We start from the raw sequence: 21,020 nt of genomic DNA, 5'->3' as shown, positions 1-21,020 counted from the left end.
AGCACAGATTGAGAAATAAACCCAGTGTTGGTGTTGCATGGGTCCTACTTTGACAATCAAATTGGGGGGATTGCTTCACCTTATGCATCAAAACTGCAATTGAAATATGCACTCCTGTCATTTAAAGAACTACATGACTTCAATTGTATTCAATTAAATGTATTATTGCAAAAGAAAATGATCATCATTTTTGTTATGTGTAGTTTAATGGATTAACAAAAGTTTGTTGAAATATCTTTGGGATGCAACCTTCCACTTATTTACCTAATGAAGGGAAAAGGTCAGAACCCAAGAGGATGGACATAAAAGGGAAAAAAAATAGTTAAATTAAAACATATCATGCCCAATAAAGGTGCTTAGGAAATGTATTTAATCAAAACATACTTGTAATTAAAATTGATAGAGCTATATATCTTCATTTTGGAGTAAAAACAAATTAAAGAATTATATGTATAATATACAAATTAAAGAAAGTGCAAGCTCTGAATAGTGTAATGTAATGTTTGCTGTGTCTTCCCTTTTATGAGGGAGGCATAAGGATGTTACCTGACTCTCTTTCTGCAAAACAAATTGACTAATAAGTGTGCTACTCTATGTGCTTTGGTGTGAAAGCACATGGCCTTACTTTGAACAGACTTCACCGTTCATTATTTATCAAACTTTTCAACACAGTCACTTCTGCTGCACACAGTTTAATGGGAATCATAGGCAAGCCTGAACATTTTTTTTCATTTTAAAGTATATTAAATCACTGGTTGCAAAACCAGATGCAGAGTTAGTAAAAGAGGGATCCCGGCAAGAATATGTTTACACCCCCCTGGGGGCAGCACTGAGCCTCCAAAATCCTGCTAACTGCTCCTCTGCAGCACTCAGAGGGGGGCCCTGGAGGTTGTGTGCCTTGCACCTGCTGCATTAATTGTACTTTTGCCCCTGTGTAAAACCACATGCATTTTAACTGCTAATTTTTACTATTATTTTAAGTGCACAAGAAATGTTTTTGGTTTATTTATAGCTGGCTATCAAGCAATTATTTCCCAGTTTATTAAAACAGGTCAATTAATGAACAAGTACTGTATACAGGGAAACGTATGTTCTTCTCACATGTTTTTGAATGAGACTCGCACTGTACATGAGTGTACAAATTATTTTTTAACTGCTAATGTTCACCATAAATATCTTAATAGAAACAGATGATTTTATAATTCCAGTGTTTTTTGTATATATTTAACAAACCTTTCATGAACATTCTGAGACTGGTATAAGTCAAATAGAATAAGCAATTTTAAAAATGAGAAATAGAACAGTTTTTTTCCAATGGTGTTTTGGTTGCAAAATATGCCTGTCACTCTTTTTGCAGTAGCTGCGTTCTAGACTGTTAAATTCAATAAGCACTATGTATTAGTTTGAGTATATTTGAGATGTTAAAATCAATTGTGCCAAAGTACATATTGCATACGACCTTAAAGACGGGAGCTCTATTTGTTGATGCATGTTGTTATCATTGATTATACATTTGTGCTCTATTCCAGGGTGCTCAACTTCAATCCTCAAGTCAAGCCCCCTCCCACCCCAGTCAGGTTTTCAGGTTTTCAGGATTTCAGGATATTCCAGCTTCAGCACAGGTGGCTAAATCAGAGGGTGTCAAAGACTGATTGAGCCTACTGTGCTGACGCAGAGACTGATTGAGCCACCTGTGCTGAAGCAGGGATAGCCTGAAAACCTGACCTGTTGGGAGGGCTTGAGGACTGGAGTTGAGCACCACTGCCCTATTCCATTTTCACCTAAATTAAAGTGGCTAACTGAATGGATTTGATTGTAATGGAATTAAATTAGTGCTAGCAAGTTAGATTTCATTAGAGTAACATGTCAGATGAGCCCACAGTTTGATAACAAAAACAAACAGTCTACCAATTGGTTAGCATCAGCACTTTGCAATAAGAAACATGTCTCGGGGGAATTAAAGAGCAACATGTAGTCATTGGTGGCTATAAGAATTCCTAAGCAATTCAACGAGGCAAAGCATGACTTCAGGTACAATGATGTCAGGTTTTCAATAAGAAAACAACATACCACCTGTTGCTTTATCTTTATTGATATGACTTTCATTAAGCAAAATTGGCCTTTTGATTTGCAGCGTGTTGTAGATCTCTTTGGCAGGGCAGGAGTTGACGTGATTTATTTTTAGACTGCAGATCTTTTTCTTCTTCTAAAGAATCATCTCTTTTGCATGTAAAGTGTGTGTGTGTGTGTGTGTGTGTGTGTGTGTGTGTGTGTGTGTGTGTGTGTGTGTGTGTGTGTGTGTGTGTGTGTGTGTGTGTGTGTGTGTGTGTGTGTGTGTGTGTGTGTGTGTGTGTGTGTTGTTCGAAATGATTTCCGAGTGAAACAGAAGAACCAGTAGGTACAATACTTACTTAGATAAGACTTTCAGTGCATTTATTTTAGGTCTTGAATGTACATCAAATGCCAGTGCTTTGCAACAGTTTTGTTACTGTCTCAAAGTAAACAAAACAATACATTCAAAAAGTACGGCTGTTGTGTGCATGCAGTGGTATATGCTCTGGGACAGCTGCAGTCTGTACACTGCTCCTTTCTGGTAGACATTACCCAAAATCAATCAGTGGTGATGAAAAAAGAGTTGCACATAAAGCAATAAACGATAAAAAGAAAGACACAGTAGATGGTACAAACGTGAAAATTCAAATAAAACAAATGCCACAAATAATCGGCCAGCCTTTGAGCAAGGTCAATTCCATAGTGAATGTGCATGAGAAAATATCAGATATTTAAGTAGTGAATGTAAAGTTTGGCTCGTTAAAACCAATGGAACAAGATCAGTAATTCCCGTTTTGTTATTGGATGTTGCACGAGAAGTAGAACTAAAGTGAAGAAGAAATTTAGGGCACTGTCTCATATGTACCACTGATAACATCTTCAAGTAATGTTAAACCCGCAATCCCGGGTGCACACTCCTTAACCCGAGCTCATTGGTAGACCCTCGATGTGTAAGCCTCCCCTCTGAAGTTCTTTTTATGCCATATTTGACATTAAAAAGCTACAAATCTGGTCGCCGAGGTCACCAATAGAAAGAAAAACATCATCGATGTCACGGCTTTCTTATTGGTCCCTGACACCAGTGGCCATATTCTTTCCCCAATTTGGACCCCAATTTCCCTCTGGACCCCAGATTCAACCTGGGTTTGCTGCTCTGAAACTGGTGTGGGTCCCCAGACATGGGGAACCACCGATGAGCTCTCCCTGCTACAGTTAAAGTTAAAAAAAATAAATGATGATACACAGGATTGCTGCTTTAAGTATGTGCGATTGAAACTAAAATTATCCAATAAAGCTAAACCTTGCAGTAAGTTTGGAAAGGAGCACTAATAATAGTTCTTCAGAGATGTGCGGGCGCATAAATTTCAAGAGCCTGTAAGCCTTTTGTTCTGCTCATGTACAACCAGATCATTGAAGAATGCTCATGTTGGCCCATTATGTGGTATCACAACCTGTAACAGACTTACACCACAGTTTGGATATGGAAAACAAACTGTCTATCAAACAATATTCACGTTTGCATGTATTTTGGTTACAATCTACTGCTTTCTAACAGCAGCTTTGAAAAACATTCTAAGAAGTTTCTCAATGGCCTAGAATAATTTCAATTTTTAGATATATGACCTACAAACTCTTAAATATAGCCAAATAATTACAAAAGGTTACTGTTTATAGGCAAGGTGTCCCTGCATATGAAAACAGTGTAAGCTAGTTGTTCAACGTCTGCAGAAATTAGAACCAGTGATGAAGTGGTTTTAATTTTAATCTGTTCACTTCCAGCTGTACTATCTATAAATACTGATATACAAAGAATACTTGCAGTTTGCTGTATGAACTTGATTAAAAAAGCTTTTGCTTTAATACCGTAGCTGGCAATTCTCAATGATGAGTAATTTAGATATGGAGTTAATCTGTTACAAATGAATGCGGCAAGACTTCAGCCATTTTCCTTTAGAATGAACCAAATACATTCACAGTAAATTTCAATGCCACTTTCTAATTGTTGAGGTAAACATAATTTTAATATAAAGTAACATCAAAACCCACCCTTTACCTCTCAGCAGTACATAGTGCTTTTAACACATTCGTCTGAGGTACTGTACAAATCAATCACTTTCCTGAGTTTTCTTTTGCAGACAGAACATTAAAAGAAATGAACTGCTGAAATTAAGGTCCAGATTACTGTTTCCCTGTTTTACTGTTCTTAGTTAACACTGCAGAACAGATGGGATTGAGGAATACTGTTGCTCATAAAATGGCAAAAATCTGTCTCTCTGTCTCTCAACATAACCGTTCATCTCTAGTCCAGTAATGTTTGAAGTTAAAGCTCTTTATATTAGCACATGCCACCAATGTAATTGTGAGGCAAACAAAAAATAAAGCACCACTTCAGGCACTTGACAGCAACTAAATCTCAAGAACAGCAGAATGGAATCAACACACAGGGTTCATGTCCTTCTGAAATCAACCCACTTTCACCCTGCTTCTTGGGGAGTATTGACTAGCTTGAACAGAATTGAGCATCAACATATGCTTTCTGTCATATGTGATTTAATTCAAAACAGTACAGTAGCTGTTTGATGTACTTTTCTTTCAAGTCTACCCTGTCTCTTCAGATGCAAAGTTATTGTGGTTGTCCTAGTACCCTTTACAATTGGAACACTACTGAAAAGAAGTTCTATTCCTTATGTCACCTACAGTATGTTTGTGTGCCAACATACATTGCAATGTTTAAGGGCTATCACTGACTGCAACCAAACATTTTGTTCCATTCAATGTATGTATCAAGTTCTTTTTGAGATATGCTAGGTTGGATCTTGCAGAATACATTTTCAAAGTCTTGATATGTCACAGGCCTCAACTGGCTGGGCATAATGGCTGAAAGGTCTGCGGGTGGTATGGCATGGAGAGGACCTACCACGGCTTCCTGACACAAGCGAGCCACATCCAGTCCAGAAAAACCTTCTGTGTGCTGGACGAGGAGTGCAACCTCTTTGTCATTGAGACAGTAATTGTGCTGGGAAAGCAGTTGTATTATTATCTGGTGTCTGGCTGTGCTGTCTGGAAGTGGAATTAAAAGTCTCTTCATAAAGTATCTCCGAAGAGATTCATCTATTTCTTCAGGTTTACTTGTGGCACAAATTACAACTATTTGGTCCTCAGCGGAAGATAGAACACTGTCTAGTTGCATAAGGAACTCCGTTCTCATCCGATTTACTGCACTGTGTTCTTCACTCACTTGAGATGAAAGAAGCATATCAATGTCACTAACAAAAATCACTGATGGTTGTCGACACCTTGCCACAAGAAAAGAGGCATGGACAATTTTTTCTCCTTCTGCTATCCACTTTGTGACAAGACTAGAGCCAGTGATTTTAAAAAATGTGGCACCAAGCTGACTAGCTATACATCTGCCCAATAATGTTTTGCCTGTTCCCCTAGGTCCAAACAAAAGAATGCTCCGAGGCAAGGCAGTCAGTCCGCTGAATGCATCGGACCGAATTACAGGCCATAAAACCTCTTCTTTTATGAAAGCCTTTACTAAATCAAGGCCAGCAATTTCATCCCAGTCCACTGGAGGTCCTTGGTTGATAATCTCATTTGTCACAAGGTCAATGAGGTGTGTATCAGTGTTCTTCAGCTGTTCGTCCACAGAGTGGTTGGATGAGGTAGCTGTATGAAGTCCAGGGCCTTGTAGTGGATGGGGAAGAATCTGTCTATGCTCATCACCATGTTCATTAATTGCAGAGGAGTTGTACTTTCCAAATGATTCACTTGATCGTGAATTCTTAGTAGTGCTGTATGAAGGTGGTGTTAGAGCTCTTGTGGACTGGCTGCTAAATTTCCTTTGCTGATCAGAGGACACAAGCTGCTTTGTTGGCTTAAATGCTAAGGATGATGTCTCAACACTTCTGTCAAAACCATTTCCTCTGCTTGAGTTTGAAATACTGTTATCAGACATTCTGTACATAGGACTGTGTGAGGTTCTCTGTTGGCCATAGCTATAATTTCCATAACTAGAGTCTATTTCCCCTTGCCCTGCCATGTAGAAAGCTTTTCTTTTTAGTGAACTTGCTGAGCTATTAGTCAGAGCAGATGGTGCAATTGGTGTCAAACCATGGCTCTGATAACTATAACCTGGTACAGTTGTGGGAGGAAGAGGAGTAGGAGCAGGGATTCCTGAAGGAAGATATGCAGAAGGAGGAGGGGCGCTGCCAGGACTGTACCCTGACCCAACAGCGGATTGAGAAGCATAATTGGCAGGTGGGTAGTTGTAACTGGAAAGGTTGGAAGTACCATTGTAACCTGTTACCAGAGCTGGAGGAGGTGGAGGGGGTGGAGGTGGCTGTAGAAGTCCAGAGCTATGAAGAGGGGATGGATGAGGTGATGGAAGTGCAGATGCCGATTGGCTGCTGTAACTTGTATGCAAGTAGGATCCATTATATCCTGTGGCATAATCCTGAGATGGTAGTCCTGAATGAAGACTTTGTACAGTGTGACTTCCACATGTACTGCTAGAGTAACTAGGCTCTGTCAGGTTGCTGGCCACCCCAGGAGAACTACCAATGTTGGCAGAAACATCTGATGGTGGGATAGCTGTTACCACTCCAGCTTTGCTAGCAGCAATGACATCAGCAACACAGCTCATAGGATAAATACTCTCTGAGTTCAACGATGTCTGCCACGATTCACTTTCATTCTTTCGACCATTGAGTAGAATTGATTGACCTTCGGCGTAATTGCTCAGTAGGGGTCTTTCCATGGAACCATCCAAAATTCCAGAATATTTTTCAGCATATTTCTTAAGAAGATTAGACGCAGTCAGGGCAGAGATGTCATCATTGGCCCATGCATACTGGTAGGTGCGTTGCAAGTGGCCCCGGTATACTTCAACTTTATGGGCTGGTGACCGTGTGGTTGATGTTATATCAAAGTGCTGTTCCGGCCACTGTGCATGTTCCGGCGTCCACTGCATCTTCAAGCCTAAAAAACATCAAAGAAAAAAAAAATGTAAACATACATTTTTTGCTTTACAAAAAAATATATAAAACATATATGAATGCAAAAAATATAAACATTAAAACTGATACCATAGAATGTAAACAAATATTTTTTAGAGGTATTTGTAAATAAATAAGTAATTTTGCATGAATGAAAATAAAACAAGGCAGTCTACAGATGTGGATTGGTTATCAATGCATCAATTCCGTCTCTTACATATCAGTTTCAGGTTTAGATTTTTTTTCCCAATCTAAAAATATGAGACACAGCTGACAGATCACATCTAGGATACCTCTCTTATTTGGTGCTGAACACCTAGTTAGCACAGTATAATGCACCCTGTGCAGAACAATATGACACAGACATTGCAGGTCATTCCATAATCCAACTCTCATCTAAAGTGGTCCACGACAGTTTCAAATCTGCTTCGTGGAGTGCAGCAAAGCAATCTCCCAGGCAGCGGTCCGGCGCTTTCATCACACAAAGCCTACAACTCAGTATGAATTACAACTGCCTTCTTTCTGCTTCTGAGTTCTGTTGTTGAACCTCTGAAAAAAAACAAGCATCACTTGTCTGCTGCTCTCTGTTTCTCCATCCAATCTCCAGGGTGCAAAGAAATAAAATCTCTAATGCCTAACCCATAAAAGAATTTCAGTAACACTACTTTCGAGATGCTACAGTTGGAATTCATAATCTAAAAGTCTGTTAATTGATGTAACTGGGGCTTTGTCCATACACTATAGTAAATTGTAGGAATTAATTGCAGACTTACCATTGACAGAACTCGGTGAAGCCGCACCAGGGCCCGCCACTTTTTGTGGCCCATCCTCCCACATACGTGAACACTGTTCCAGCACATAGTTTAGCAGCCGGCAGTTTTGTAGGCTCCCCTCTATGTCAGAAACCCGTTTTGACCCCTAGGGGGTGGACTGTACACTATATCGCATTTCCGCACCACTGGTGCGCTCTACTATAGTGGTTATATTACCTTATACATTTATCCCCTACATCATGTTCATCTGGACCTTAAGACTATGAACACATGCTACTACAAGTGTCATGTATATCTTGATGTTTCATCTGTATCAAGACTATTATCATGCTCAATATGCCAGTTTGTGTGTAACTTTAAAATAACTGATTTGTTTGGTTATTTATGCATTCACTCACACTGTATTGCTATATCTACCTAATTACATGATACACTGTCTCTATTAAATAACCCCCTCATCTGTGTGGGAATAACCCCCCTCCTTCCTCCTCCCCATTTGTGGGTGGATACAGCACAGAGCAACAAGCCGTGTCTGTTAATTACGGACAGGCAACACCAGAGATCAGCCCTTACTGTTTGCTCCTCCCTCTCACTAGAGGGTATATTAGGCGCATGGACACTTTAGTGTGTAGCCCCTCCCCCCTGAAGAAGTGTCTCACGACACGAAACTATCATAGGGTGCTGTGATGTCACGTCGGTGGCGTCCGCATGAGGTCTGGTGTTAGTCAGCGGTTGTAGCGTCCACATCCTCACAGCAGCAAAGGCAGCAGATACGTTTGTATTATTCACGGCTACTTATAGCCTGTCTCTGGTACTCACTTTCTGTGATCCCTTGGTATTATTTGCATCATAGTTGTATTACTGCGTACTCAGCCTGCTGCTCTAGTGTGTTACATATTACACTGAGCTGCTGTCTGTGGTTGATGGTGTGATTTATATGGATGTTATACATACAGTGCTTACTATTGCCTATTTGTCCTATCATTACTGAGCCAATTATGATACTTTATTGTATGACACCATCCAGCTACTTTATAATGATTTATGGAGGGCTACACTAGAGTGTGACAAGAGCGTTTGGTTCGCTGTGCATTTAACCCTGTCATTACTAGCCAGCACTATCACTAACCGCACTAGCACCTCCCAGCTAGGGGAATATTTTATTCTAAGTTTTAATTCACTTTTACATACTTTTCACTTGTTTCGGCGTATTGATATCCTAATAAACATTATTTTCATTTTAACAGGTTAGACGTCCTGTCGCCATATAGCCCTGCCTTTTGTGGGTGACTGGCATCAGTTAGGCTCCTCCAAGGATTACTATATCCTCCCTACTATTCATTATTGTTGCACCATGAGTGCGTGCTAAAAAGGGACTTATGTGACCTTGGTCAACATCTTTTTGCATTCTATGTTAATTTTCCCTATGCACCTGGTGCTTACTTTAGATTATTTGTGTGTTATTGAGCGTTATCATGACCTTTATTTGTCCCCTCTATGTCCCCCTGCCCTTCTCCACCCTGCGTTCTACCTGTGGAACAGTATCTGTCTGTCCTTGCACGAGTGGGCCCACCCTGGCCATCCTAACACAGAATTTAGGCCTCACTGCAAGTTGGGTCCAAGTATCGTAATGGCCCGCCTGGTTGGGCCCACTCTGCTGCTGGGTAAGTCATCGCTCCACAAGTAGGGGAGGGGCAGTGCATATACTTGCACTGGGGTCCACAAACTACTTGTTCTGCTCCTAGCACAGAATGTGCATTAATGTTTGACGAGGTCAGTAATTAATTGAAATGAAGTGAGGCTAATCTGTATAATTTTCTCTTGTTACAAAATTACATTTATAGCATCTTTAACCATTTCATCACTAGATGCTGTACATTCATAGCATACGGAGATTAGCATACGGAGATTTAGCTTTATTTTTTATTTTACTTACAAATCAGATAATGTATGAAATAATCATTAGATAACTAAAGTCCTACAACATAAAAATAGGAATCACTTAATAAAGTGTAACTCCCTCCGAAATGGTTACTAGCATTATTGGTGTATGTAAGGCTCCACCCACACTGTGTTGCCATGGGATCATTACGGCATCACGTGACATCATGGAGAGTATATAAGGGAGGGGGAAGGTTTGGTTCCTGGATGTCAAGAGGAGAGGAGCCTCGGGGAGAGTAGATAAGTATGTTTATAAAGTAGTAGCATAGACCAGGCACCACTGTTTATTATGTTGTAGATAGGGACAGTACCCCTAAAGTTAGGATCCCTAAAAGAAGGAATGGAGTCCTGAATAGTTAAAGAAAGGGAATATGGCACTCCACAGAGGGCCTCAGAAAAGAGGGCTCCCAAGTGCCGGAAGATCAGCACTAACTGCAGTTTGGTGCTAATATTCCTCATCAGTCTGTATGGAAGTGGCAGTTCCCAAACAGCCAAAAAGATATTGGGTCAAATAAGGAAGGTCAACCAGGATTCCCACAGGGGTTCAGAGTAATTGGATTTGTACAGATGATGGTTCCAAAGCAACAAGGGGGGCCGGGTCCCATATCTACGTAGAGCAACTAAGTAAATGTACCTCCATTCAAGTGTTAAGAGTGGGCACTAATGGAAGGACCATATTCATGTCTGTCTGATATAAAATACAGTGTAATGTTTTAAAAATGTGTATGAGCGGTACCTGTGTCGCGGGGACACGAATAAATAACAGTTGCACTCCAAAAGTTCCTGGCGCCCATTATTTTATAACCTTGCTACCTTATCCCCCAGCCACCTGAATTCTAGCATCCTAAGTCAAATTAACCCATGCAGACTAGCCATACAACACACACTGATGTAATCTCCCTAGAAGCCGGGCTGGGAGGGTTACAAAGGATTGTAAATATTAGTATTCCCTAAGCATGGCAATCAGAGATAGAATAGAAATAAATGGTAATTGGTTACTTCCATGAGCTCATGTTTGCTGCGTTTGGTTCCAGAGCAGTTGACCAGAGGTCCACCAAGCAAACTGAGCAAATAATATGGCCACCGGCATCAGGGCTCGCTCTGGTGGCCAATACAAATGCTGCAACATTTTTAGTTGGTGACATTACAGCTTTCTATTGGTGACCAAGGCAAGCCGTGTTTGTTGTCCGCTGCCATATTTGTGTGGTTTTTTTTTTGTCAAAACTGGGACACAAAAAAACTACAAATATCGGGGGGGAAAAATCCTGAATTGCTGCTTCTGTGGATGGTTGTCCTGTTATGGATTCATCACTATGCAGTTACCATCCTAAGTGAAACACCATTTGACTCTGTTTTAAAATAAGTCTATTGGCTATACACTCTTATAACTGTCAATATAATATTTCTTACCTCTTTGTTAACTCTGTCCATTTTCAGAAACTTAATATAATATTTGATATTCAGCAATACTAAGCTAAACTTTTGAAGCTGCGCCCCCAGGTGCTCACGCCCCCCCTCCTTTTTTACCGGTGTCAAATGACGCCACGGATGATGTTACATGACCCCGTTGCCATGATGACGGGCGTCAAATGACACTGTGGGGTCATGTGACATCACGTCACATGGCCCGCGACGTCATTTGACGCCGCATTGCCATGGCAACGCGGCACAACAAGGCTTCTGAATCCCAGTAAGTTACAGAGGCCACGCGTGATCCCCCGCCATTTAATTTAATTTAAATGTCTTGGGGAACAGTGCGGGGCCTCTGCAACCGCCCCCCCCAAAATCTCACACACCCCAGTTTGTGCACCCCTGATCTACTGTAATACAGAACAATGATCTGAGTTCACCAAGCACCTATACAGGGTATTACACCCTTATCCAGCATTAACTCCTATTGACATGAATGGCAGTATCACCGGATGGGGACGTGAGACCCTGCATCAATGCTTAGCCAATCTCTCCCATAATTTGCTAACAGAATGGCATGTTGATTTCTTTCGTTCTCCCTTTCCCTTATTTGCAAAATTTCTGCACCAGACACTGTAAGCTAATTAGCAGGATGATGCTGTGTTAATTGTGTTAATTTACAAGGTTTTAGTCAAAGAGAATCATGCCAGGGCTGGCACTGCTGTCATGCTTCCAACTTAATGACTTAGAAATACAGAAAACAAACCGGGAAGGATTGCAGTAATTACACAATAAATGAATAAAGCAGCAGGATTCAATTGCAAATATATGTTATTGCAATTGTATACGCATACAATTAGATTTTTGTGCAAGCAAAGCACATTTTTTAAAAGGAAGATTAAGACTAAAACCCACACACTTGTTTCCTTGAAAGAAAAAAAATTCTGTTTCATCAATAAAACATTTCACTTAGTTGAAGGAAGTGTGGTGTATACTATTTATTACACTATATATAAAAAAAATTAACTCACAACAATAAACCAGATTATGGTAGATAGTAAAAAAGACAATAATATCTTAAATCCATGATACAAAATATGACAGGAACCTCAGAGTCTGACGCGTTTTGCACATGTCTTGGTGCTTTATAAAGGAGTAATCCCATTGGACTCTTTATATACCCAAGCCACTGAATAATCGATCGTCTTAAAACTTACATTTTTATTTATTTAGAATATTTAAAAACAAAAATAATTATACGGACATATAAAAAATATCAATATAAAAAGGGCAACAAATGTGCCATTAATACTTTCCAATGTGTTATCAATGAATAAATCTTTAAGGTCCTGTTAAGGCCTAATGGGGCCCTATGTTTAAATATAAAAATTAAATATCTCTCGCTCTCTTGGGCAAGAGATGAACCCCATTCCCTCTTCTAGAATGATATGGTACAGAATCTACTGATGAAACTTAAGTTAGTTCTGATTAGAATTATAACAATTTGAACTCTCTCTACACTGGATGATCCATCGCCCCAATATACGCACTTTTCAAATACTACAGTATGTTAGGCAATCAATATAGGGGTTTGTTTTGTAAGTCTTATTATTAACTAGAGATGTTACAATATATCTTCATTCCATAAACCTACAAGCCTTGCAGTGTCCATGACAATTACACCCAAACAAACACTGGCCGAGATTCATCAAGCCCCGATGCAGGGTATTGCACCCCAATCCAGCTGTAAACACCATAAACTTCAATGACAGTTATCGCCAGATTGGGATGTGACACCCCCTCTTGCAGCATGATGAATACTGGCCTTTGTATCTTATCTGGATACGAGGAATGCAGGCACTCAATAATAAAGGTAGTAGAGGGGTACTTACTGTAGCTGCTGGTGCACTGTGTCACAGAGGGAGTCCAAGGGTCCCAGAAGATGTAATAGATAAACAGAGCGATGCAGGCACACCGACTTAAACAAGTGATATTTAATGTGCCAAATAGACCAATGTTTTGGCAGAATATTACTGCCTGTGTCAGCCCTCCCCTGACAAAGCCAGTACTATTCTGCCGAAACGTTGGCCTATTTGGCACATTAAATATCACTTGTTTAAGTCAGTGTGCCTGCATCTCTCTGTTCATCCATTGCATCTTATCTCCCTTATTTCTTTGAAGTAAGCTTGCTGATAACATATTACCCTATTGCTATTGTATAAGATCCTCTATAGCTAAATGCATAGTACTTTAGGATGAAATCCTTAAGATCAGGATCAAGCCTCAGAATGATCCAATATTTTAATCATATTTTCAACATCCGCAATTGATTTAGACTCACAATTACCAGAGAGAGAATCCTATTTTTCCATTTGTTTTATGTCTTGTTTTTCACGCTTTTTTTTTTAGCTTTTGAAGAGTACCGGATCAAAGTGTCCGTATTTGTACATGGTGGAGAATGTCTAACTAAGGTCTGTTGTGGGTTAAAGAATACAATCCAGCATTAACTGTCATTGACTTGAATGGCAGCACCGGATCTGGTGCTTTAACCCACAATGGACCTTACTGAATCTCTCCCATAATACTTAATTATAATCTTCACTCAAAAAATCATGCCCTCGGTCCAAAATCTGTTGACACAAAAGCTCAGACTGCAAATTGTCATCAATTGAGCAGATTATGTGAAGTTGGCTTCTTAGGATACCTCACTTAAAAAGAGGAAGGATGGCAACTATCTAGGAGTGAGGGAGACCATTCAAAACTAGATCCAACAATGTGATGCTACAACAAAGGATTTTAGATTAACGTCATAATCCAGAATATAAGAAAGAAAATGTAGAAGCATACAGTATGTGTGCCACTTTTCCAGATAATGATAAGATCATCCATCTGACACTTAGAAAAAAGAAAAGAATATGCTCATGAAATGGGTTCTTATATCCAAACATGTGCCATTAATACTTTCCAATGTGTTATCAATGAATAAATCTTTAAGGTCCTGTTAAGGCCTAATGGGGCCCTATGTTTAAATATAAAAATTAAATATCTCTCGCTCTCTTGGGCAAGAGATGAACCCCATTCCCTCTTCTAGAATGATATGGTACAGAATCTACTGATGAAACTTAAGTTAGTTCTGATTAGAATTATAACAATTTGAACTCTCTCTACACTGGATGATCCATCGCCCCAATATACGCACTTTTCAAATACTACAGTATGTTAGGCAATCAATATAGGGGTTTGTTTTGTAAGTCTTATTATTAACTAGAGATGTTACAATATATCTTCATTCCATAAACCTACAAGCCTTGCAGTGTCCATGACAATTACACCCAAACAAACACTGGCCGAGATTCATCAAGCCCCGATGCAGGGTATTGCACCCCAATCCAGCTGTAAACACCATAAACTTCAATGACAGTTATCGCCAGATTGGGATGTGACACCCCCTCTTGCAGCATGATGAATACTGGCCTTTGTATCTTATCTGGATACGAGGAATGCAGGCACTCAATAATAAAGGTAGTAGAGGGGTACTTACTGTAGCTGCTGGTGCACTGTGTCACAGAGGGAGTCCAAGGGTCCCAGAAGATGTAATAGATAAACAGAGCGATGCAGGCACACCGACTTAAACAAGTGATATTTAATGTGCCAAATAGACCAATGTTTTGGCAGAATATTACTGCCTGTGTCAGCCCTCCCCTGACAAAGCCAGTACTATTCTGCCGAAACGTTGGCCTATTTGGCACATTAAATATCACTTGTTTAAGTCAGTGTGCCTGCATCTCTCTGTTCATCCATTGCATCTTATCTCCCTTATTTCTTTGAAGTAAGCTTGCTGATAACATATTACCCTATTGCTATTGTATAAGATCCTCTATAGCTAAATGCATAGTACTTTAGGATGAAATCCTTAAGATCAGGATCAAGCCTCAGAATGATCCAATATTTTAATCATATTTTCAACATCCGCAATTGATTTAGACTCACAATTACCAGAGAGAGAATCCTATTTTTCCATTTGTTTTATGTCTTGTTTTTCACGCTTTTTTTTTTAGCTTTTGAAGAGTACCGGATCAAAGTGTCCGTATTTGTACATGGTGGAGAATGTCTAACTAAGGTCTGTTGTGGGTTAAAGAATACAATCCAGCATTAACTGTCATTGACTTGAATGGCAGCACCGGATCTGGTGCTTTAACCCACAATGGACCTTACTGAATCTCTCCCATAATACTTAATTATAATCTTCACTCAAAAAATCATGCCCTCGGTCCAAAATCTGTTGACACAAAAGCTCAGACTGCAAATTGTCATCAATTGAGCAGATTATGTGAAGTTGGCTTCTTAGGATACCTCACTTAAAAAGAGGAAGGATGGCAACTATCTAGGAGTGAGGGAGACCATTCAAAACTAGATCCAACAATGTGATGCTACAACAAAGGATTTTAGATTAACGTCATAATCCAGAATATAAGAAAGAAAATGTAGAAGCATACAGTATGTGTGCCACTTTTCCAGATAATGATAAGATCATCCATCTGACACTTAGAAAAAAGAAAAGAATATGCTCATGAAATGGGTTCTTATATCCAAACATGTGGACCTGTTCCCACCAGAGAAGTCACAATTTTTTTTACAAATTTCTTGTGCAAAAAAAACAAAACATCTGGTCAGATATATCACAGCAAAATAAGTGAGGGGTCAGTAGAGCCAATAGTTATGGGATTTTTGAGTCGTTTAACAGTCTCATATGATTCAAGAAATGTGTTGAAGTGTAACTCCTATGTTTGGAGGTTTCTCATTTGGCTGTAACTGCTGGTCTTCTCTCACCAGGCTAATAGAATTACCCCTGTAACAGACTTTATGCCGCTATCTGTAGAGAAAAATATAAACCAAAAGACAATTTAGGAGTAACTTCTTACAGATGCTGCATCCTCAGGGTTACCGACAATCGAGCACACCATCAGTAGTCTCTTCCAATGACATAGGGAAAGTTTGTAGGCTTGTAGCAATCTCACAACCGTTTCTCATCTTGGTGGTGAAAAAAAAATCCATATCCCAAATAAAATCTGTTACAAAGGCAGCTATTCTGTGAGGGTGAGTTGATTGGAGGTTGTCGCATGGCACAATGGTTCCAGCAGTTATCGCTGAATGAATGATCTCCCTACATAATTCAACACATTTCTTGAATGATAGAACACTGTAAATCGACTCAAGTGTCACATCTACTGGGTCTACTGATCCCTCCTTAATTTTGCACTGACAACCCACCAACCCCTAAAAGATTGACATTGGATGGTGCAAAGCACGTGCCCATTGCAGTTCCCCGTGTTCCTGAAGAACTACCAAACAAAAAACAAGCATGACCCCCAAAAAGTGGTATAAAATCCATAAGAATTCACCCCTGTAAAAAGATCACGTATCCCAAAAAGATTTAACCACTGCTATCCCCATATGCTGATCAATAATTGTGTACAGAGGAGCAAATATCTCATTAACCTCTAGTTATGTTAAATGTAACTGGATACTGCTTTTCATTTCTTTTTATTTAATTTGGATAGTCTCTGGTTAAAGACCACAGGGGTAAACATCCTTGTAGAACTGAAAGGTAGTCACAGCATGAATGTAGCCCAAAAGAGATCTGTAATTTTTCATGGCCGGCCTGTCCATTAGGCGAACTAGGCAATTGCCTAGGGTGCAAACTCCTAGGGCCGCATTAATAATAATAATTATTTTTTCCTCTTATTATTTTTTATTTATCTTTTTTTTTTTAAATCATTTTTCTTTTTTTTTGTTCGGTATTTTGGTGCCCTATTATTTTTATTTTGTGTCACGCTGGGGTGCGGTCGCACCCCCTACATCCCCGATAGCTACGCCACTGATTATTTTATTTTTGGGGTGCAAATTTAAAGTTTTGCCTAGGGCGCATGAAACCGTTACACCGGCCCTGTCTGTATAGAGAAAGTACAGTACAACAATCAATTTGCACAGAGTAACTTCTACACAGACCAGCCCCATGTTGCATCCCCCAGCTGCCTCTTTCTGCAATCTTTAAATAAGCCCCAAAGGGTTACTCTGCTGTCAAGCTGTATGTGGCAACTTTACCAAGCTGACGCTTCAGTAGAGGCACATAAGAACGTGCCAGCAAAGAATACTGCTGTAAGCAACATTGGGAATTAAACAGAAAGTCAATAGTTATGAACAAGGCTTTTCCATTTCACACACAGATTGTTTAAGCAAACACTGTTAGTTAATGGTATGCTTTGGAGAAAATAACATTAACGCATCAGAAAAAAAACCTTGTAGGTATGATGTCACTGCTTTTAATTTACAGCTGTGTATTTATCAAAGACAACACTACATTTTATGCAATTCACTTAGTAAAAGAAAAACTATTTGCCTTTGCTTGTGATCATCGCAATTTGATGTTATGCATTTTTGCCCTTTAATGCTTTTATCATCATTTTTTTCTTCTTCTAAGTTGCCCTTTTCTCTATGCAATTAAAGCAAAACTGCCACATGGCACAGAGAGCGGAGAATGGAGGTACAGCTACCGAAAATGTCATCTTGCAGGCAGACTACTAATATGAGACATTAAGTAAAGCCTACTGTTAATAGCTGAATGAGGACATGTGATTGTAAGCAGATGTATCCATGACGAGAGACATGAAACATGACAAATTGACAAACATTTTGCACATTTAGAGGGATTCAATCTAGGTGATTTCACACATTTTGCCAGATAATGACCCAACATATTGATTGATTTCAGTGCCTCCTCTAATTCGGCTAAAATATAGCCACAGGAAATGAATTAGAAATCAGGGTTCAAATCGGATCTATTTAATTATGTGCAATTTCTTCAAATCCCTTGCAAAGTACAGCACACTCACTGCAAGAGGGGCCAGCAATGCATAGTGGCTAAATTGCAAAGTGAAGCATCATAGGTTTGCACATTACCTACTGTACATCTGAGATGCTTTATTTAACAGATGTCCTGATAACCTTATACCAGTGTTTTCAACTGGGGTTCCTATGCACACTTGAGTTCACCCGGGCATCCCTAAAGGGTTACCTGCAATTTTCAGGTAATTTGGAAATTGTACCAAATACATAAGTATTTACAATGCACCTTATCTCAGGCACGCTATTAGCAGGGTTGGGGATCCTTACAATGCATCTGATCTCCTACGCACTATTGGTGAGGGTTGGGGTTCCATACAATGCATCTGATCTCAGGTGTGCTATTAGAGAGGGTTGGGGTTCCCCAGAATTTCACAATATAATTTATGGTTCCTTAACAAAAAAAAGGTTGGAAACCAGTGCCTTATACAATGCTACATACTAAATTACACACCTTATCTATATGGGGTCATGTTTGGTAGCACTACTACATTATATACTCTTAATTCAAATGATGCACATCAAACAATGCCTGTTAATAAATGATAATTTATTTTTTACAATGCATAGCATTTGTAGAATTTTCAATTACACATTTGAGAAGAAACCAGTAAGCCTTTGAGTGCCGAAGGGGTCGTGGTGCCTGAGTGCCATAGTCCCTCTGGCACACAGTGCGGTCATGTGACTGGTTCAATAGTGGTCATATAACTGCGAGGGACATTTTGCAAGAAACAGAAGAGGAGTCCTCATCTATTACCTCACTGGAAAGATCACATCCTATGCTCTATGTGAACACAGGACATGATCTAAGTGGCAAAAAAAAAAACCTTTGTTGGGCATGACGTAATCACTATGTCATGGGGGCTTCTGGAGTGCCAGTCACCATGACGTAATGACTACATCCTGCGCCACCCAAAAGGTTAAAATGCCAACCTAGAATCATGGAACTGACAAAATAATGCTCCTAAATGCTGCAGTCTTAAACACATAGGCTTCTGAGGGTGCGTGATTGCTGCTTTAACTAATTGAATCCAGATCCACAACGCTCCATAACCGCCACATAAAGAGAAGCGGTGTTACTTGAATAGGCAATAATATAACATGGTTGATAACGCAACGCTTGGCTGCAAGGACATTAAGCCTATGCTAGGTGTCGTACTATTTTTTTTGCATATAATTTGCTTTGAGGATACCCTGTTAACTCTGGGAACATACTATAACATCCGTTCCTGTTTTTGGTAGCGTCATGTTTTGAGCCCTGATTTCACAGAATTGTGTGGATCTGGACCAGAATGTTAGTATCGCTCTCCATTTCCTGCTTCTTCTTTTTTTTAAATCTTTTTATTAGGAATCTTACAATCTTGTACATGATATACATTTCCGTTTTTACATGATAAAACATACTTATTTTCAATAATTCTGTCTTGCATCAGTAGTGGCCGTGATTATACCCCAAAACATATGCAAACTTACATCCAATGAAAGTGCTCATACCGCAAGCGACTGTCGCAGCGCTCTGTACTGTAAAGCGGATGGCTGGGGAAGAGACTGAGAAATTAGGTTTTTTTCTGACGACGGCTATCACGTGAGCAGTTCAGCCAATGCGGGCGAACCGCTCACGGCCACGCCTCCAAGCCACCTCTCCTCCCCAGTATAATCAAGATGGGTGATGTCACAGAATAGCGCTGCCGCCTTGCCATACTTAGTATAATCAAGGCCTAACACAGCAATAATTTAATATAAAACAATGTTATTGTAAATTGTCAACCATTTAAAAAAAAAACACTGGGTCATCAGGCTTTGCTGACACCAGAGGACCGGCTCTGGCCTCGTCAGGTTCGATCACCTCACCCGGTAGCATTTGGGTTGCTGTCTCTGGAACCGGCTTGGGCCTTGTCTCAGTCGTCGGGGCTTGGTACACCCCAATGGTAGGCATTAGAGGGCTAGACGCAAGATGGCTTGCCCCATTCACAAAGAAAATAGCACCCCAAACAAGGTCTCCTCCCAGGCATGCACAGTCGGGGCCCAAACACCGCAAGCTGGTGATCCGATCAGTGAGTACATCCAGGAAACCTTCTGGCAGCGAGTAATAGGCAAAGTCCATATCGCCTGCTCTTACTTTATGTATACACGGGCACAAAAGAAAGGGGTAACTCACTCCTCTGGCCCACCATTTTCCATCAGTCTGAGGTTGTGGCAGCTCGCATCCAGCTCCTCCTTCAGTTTGGGTAAAGCTCTGGGATTGTCTCTCATTGTGCCCCCTCCCTCTGGTGGAGATTAGAGGAGGGGCACTCGGTAGTAAGGCGTGACTCTGGCTTTCACTGTGACCCCTCCCTCTGGTGGAGATTAGAGGAGGGGCACTTTCTATCAAGGAATAGTTCTGGCTCGGTGCTAAGCCACTCATGTTGCAGGGGCGGGGCTTAGGTTTTCCCGCCAATCCCGGACAGCTTTCTGCAAGGTAATTCGGCGCCGCCTTGAGCGCAGCAGCACGTGCACGCTTCCAACTTGGGGAAAGTTGCCATGGCGCTTGGTCAGCCTAGACTAAAGGGTAACCCTCAGAGGGGCCCCCTGGCATAAACAGTGTGGACGGGGCCTCTGACAGGCATATATCCCACGTGGGTGACACCACAAAAAGTATCGATCTGCACATGGACGTGGGGTCTTGTTCTTCATCTAAAATACAGGCGTACGGCCACCCGGGGATTTTACGCATATGATCACAGACCTCCACGTCGGATATAGGTGCGGGAAGGCCTCCAACGGCTACCACACGACGGGGGTTAAAATCTTGCCTCAAGGCCCAGGCGAGGACCTCGTGCCCGGACTTTACAAACATGGTGGACAATTTGGACAACAAAAATAGAATAGGGCACCCCAGGTCTGATCTCAGTAGTGCCTCCAATTGTAACGGGTATTCCCCCACCCAATCGCAAATAGGGTC

The 21,020-nt window shown here is 40.5% G+C and overlaps 1 protein-coding gene across 3 annotated transcripts in view; it reads right to left on the bottom strand.

The window, feature by feature from the left end:
* Positions 1–2,234: 2,234 nt before the first annotated feature.
* FIGN (fidgetin, microtubule severing factor) overlaps positions 2,235–21,020 on the bottom strand; it is a 146,544-nt gene continuing 127,758 nt past the window's right edge. For all 3 annotated transcript variants that reach the window (XM_075609204.1, XM_075609202.1, XM_075609203.1), the window contains one exon: positions 2,235–7,035. In XM_075609204.1, coding sequence (XP_075465319.1) covers positions 4,793–7,027 — 2,235 coding nt within the window. In that variant the 5' untranslated portion in view covers positions 7,028–7,035 and the 3' untranslated portion in view covers positions 2,235–4,792. The remainder of the gene's footprint in view (positions 7,036–21,020) is intronic.

This window comes from Ascaphus truei, chromosome 7 (assembly GCF_040206685.1).
Source record: "Ascaphus truei isolate aAscTru1 chromosome 7, aAscTru1.hap1, whole genome shotgun sequence".
In the NCBI taxonomy this organism is placed as follows: domain Eukaryota; kingdom Metazoa; phylum Chordata; class Amphibia; order Anura; family Ascaphidae; genus Ascaphus; species Ascaphus truei.
The sequence above is the reverse complement of the archived record's forward strand: the minus strand, read 5'-3'. Positions and strand labels throughout refer to the sequence as shown.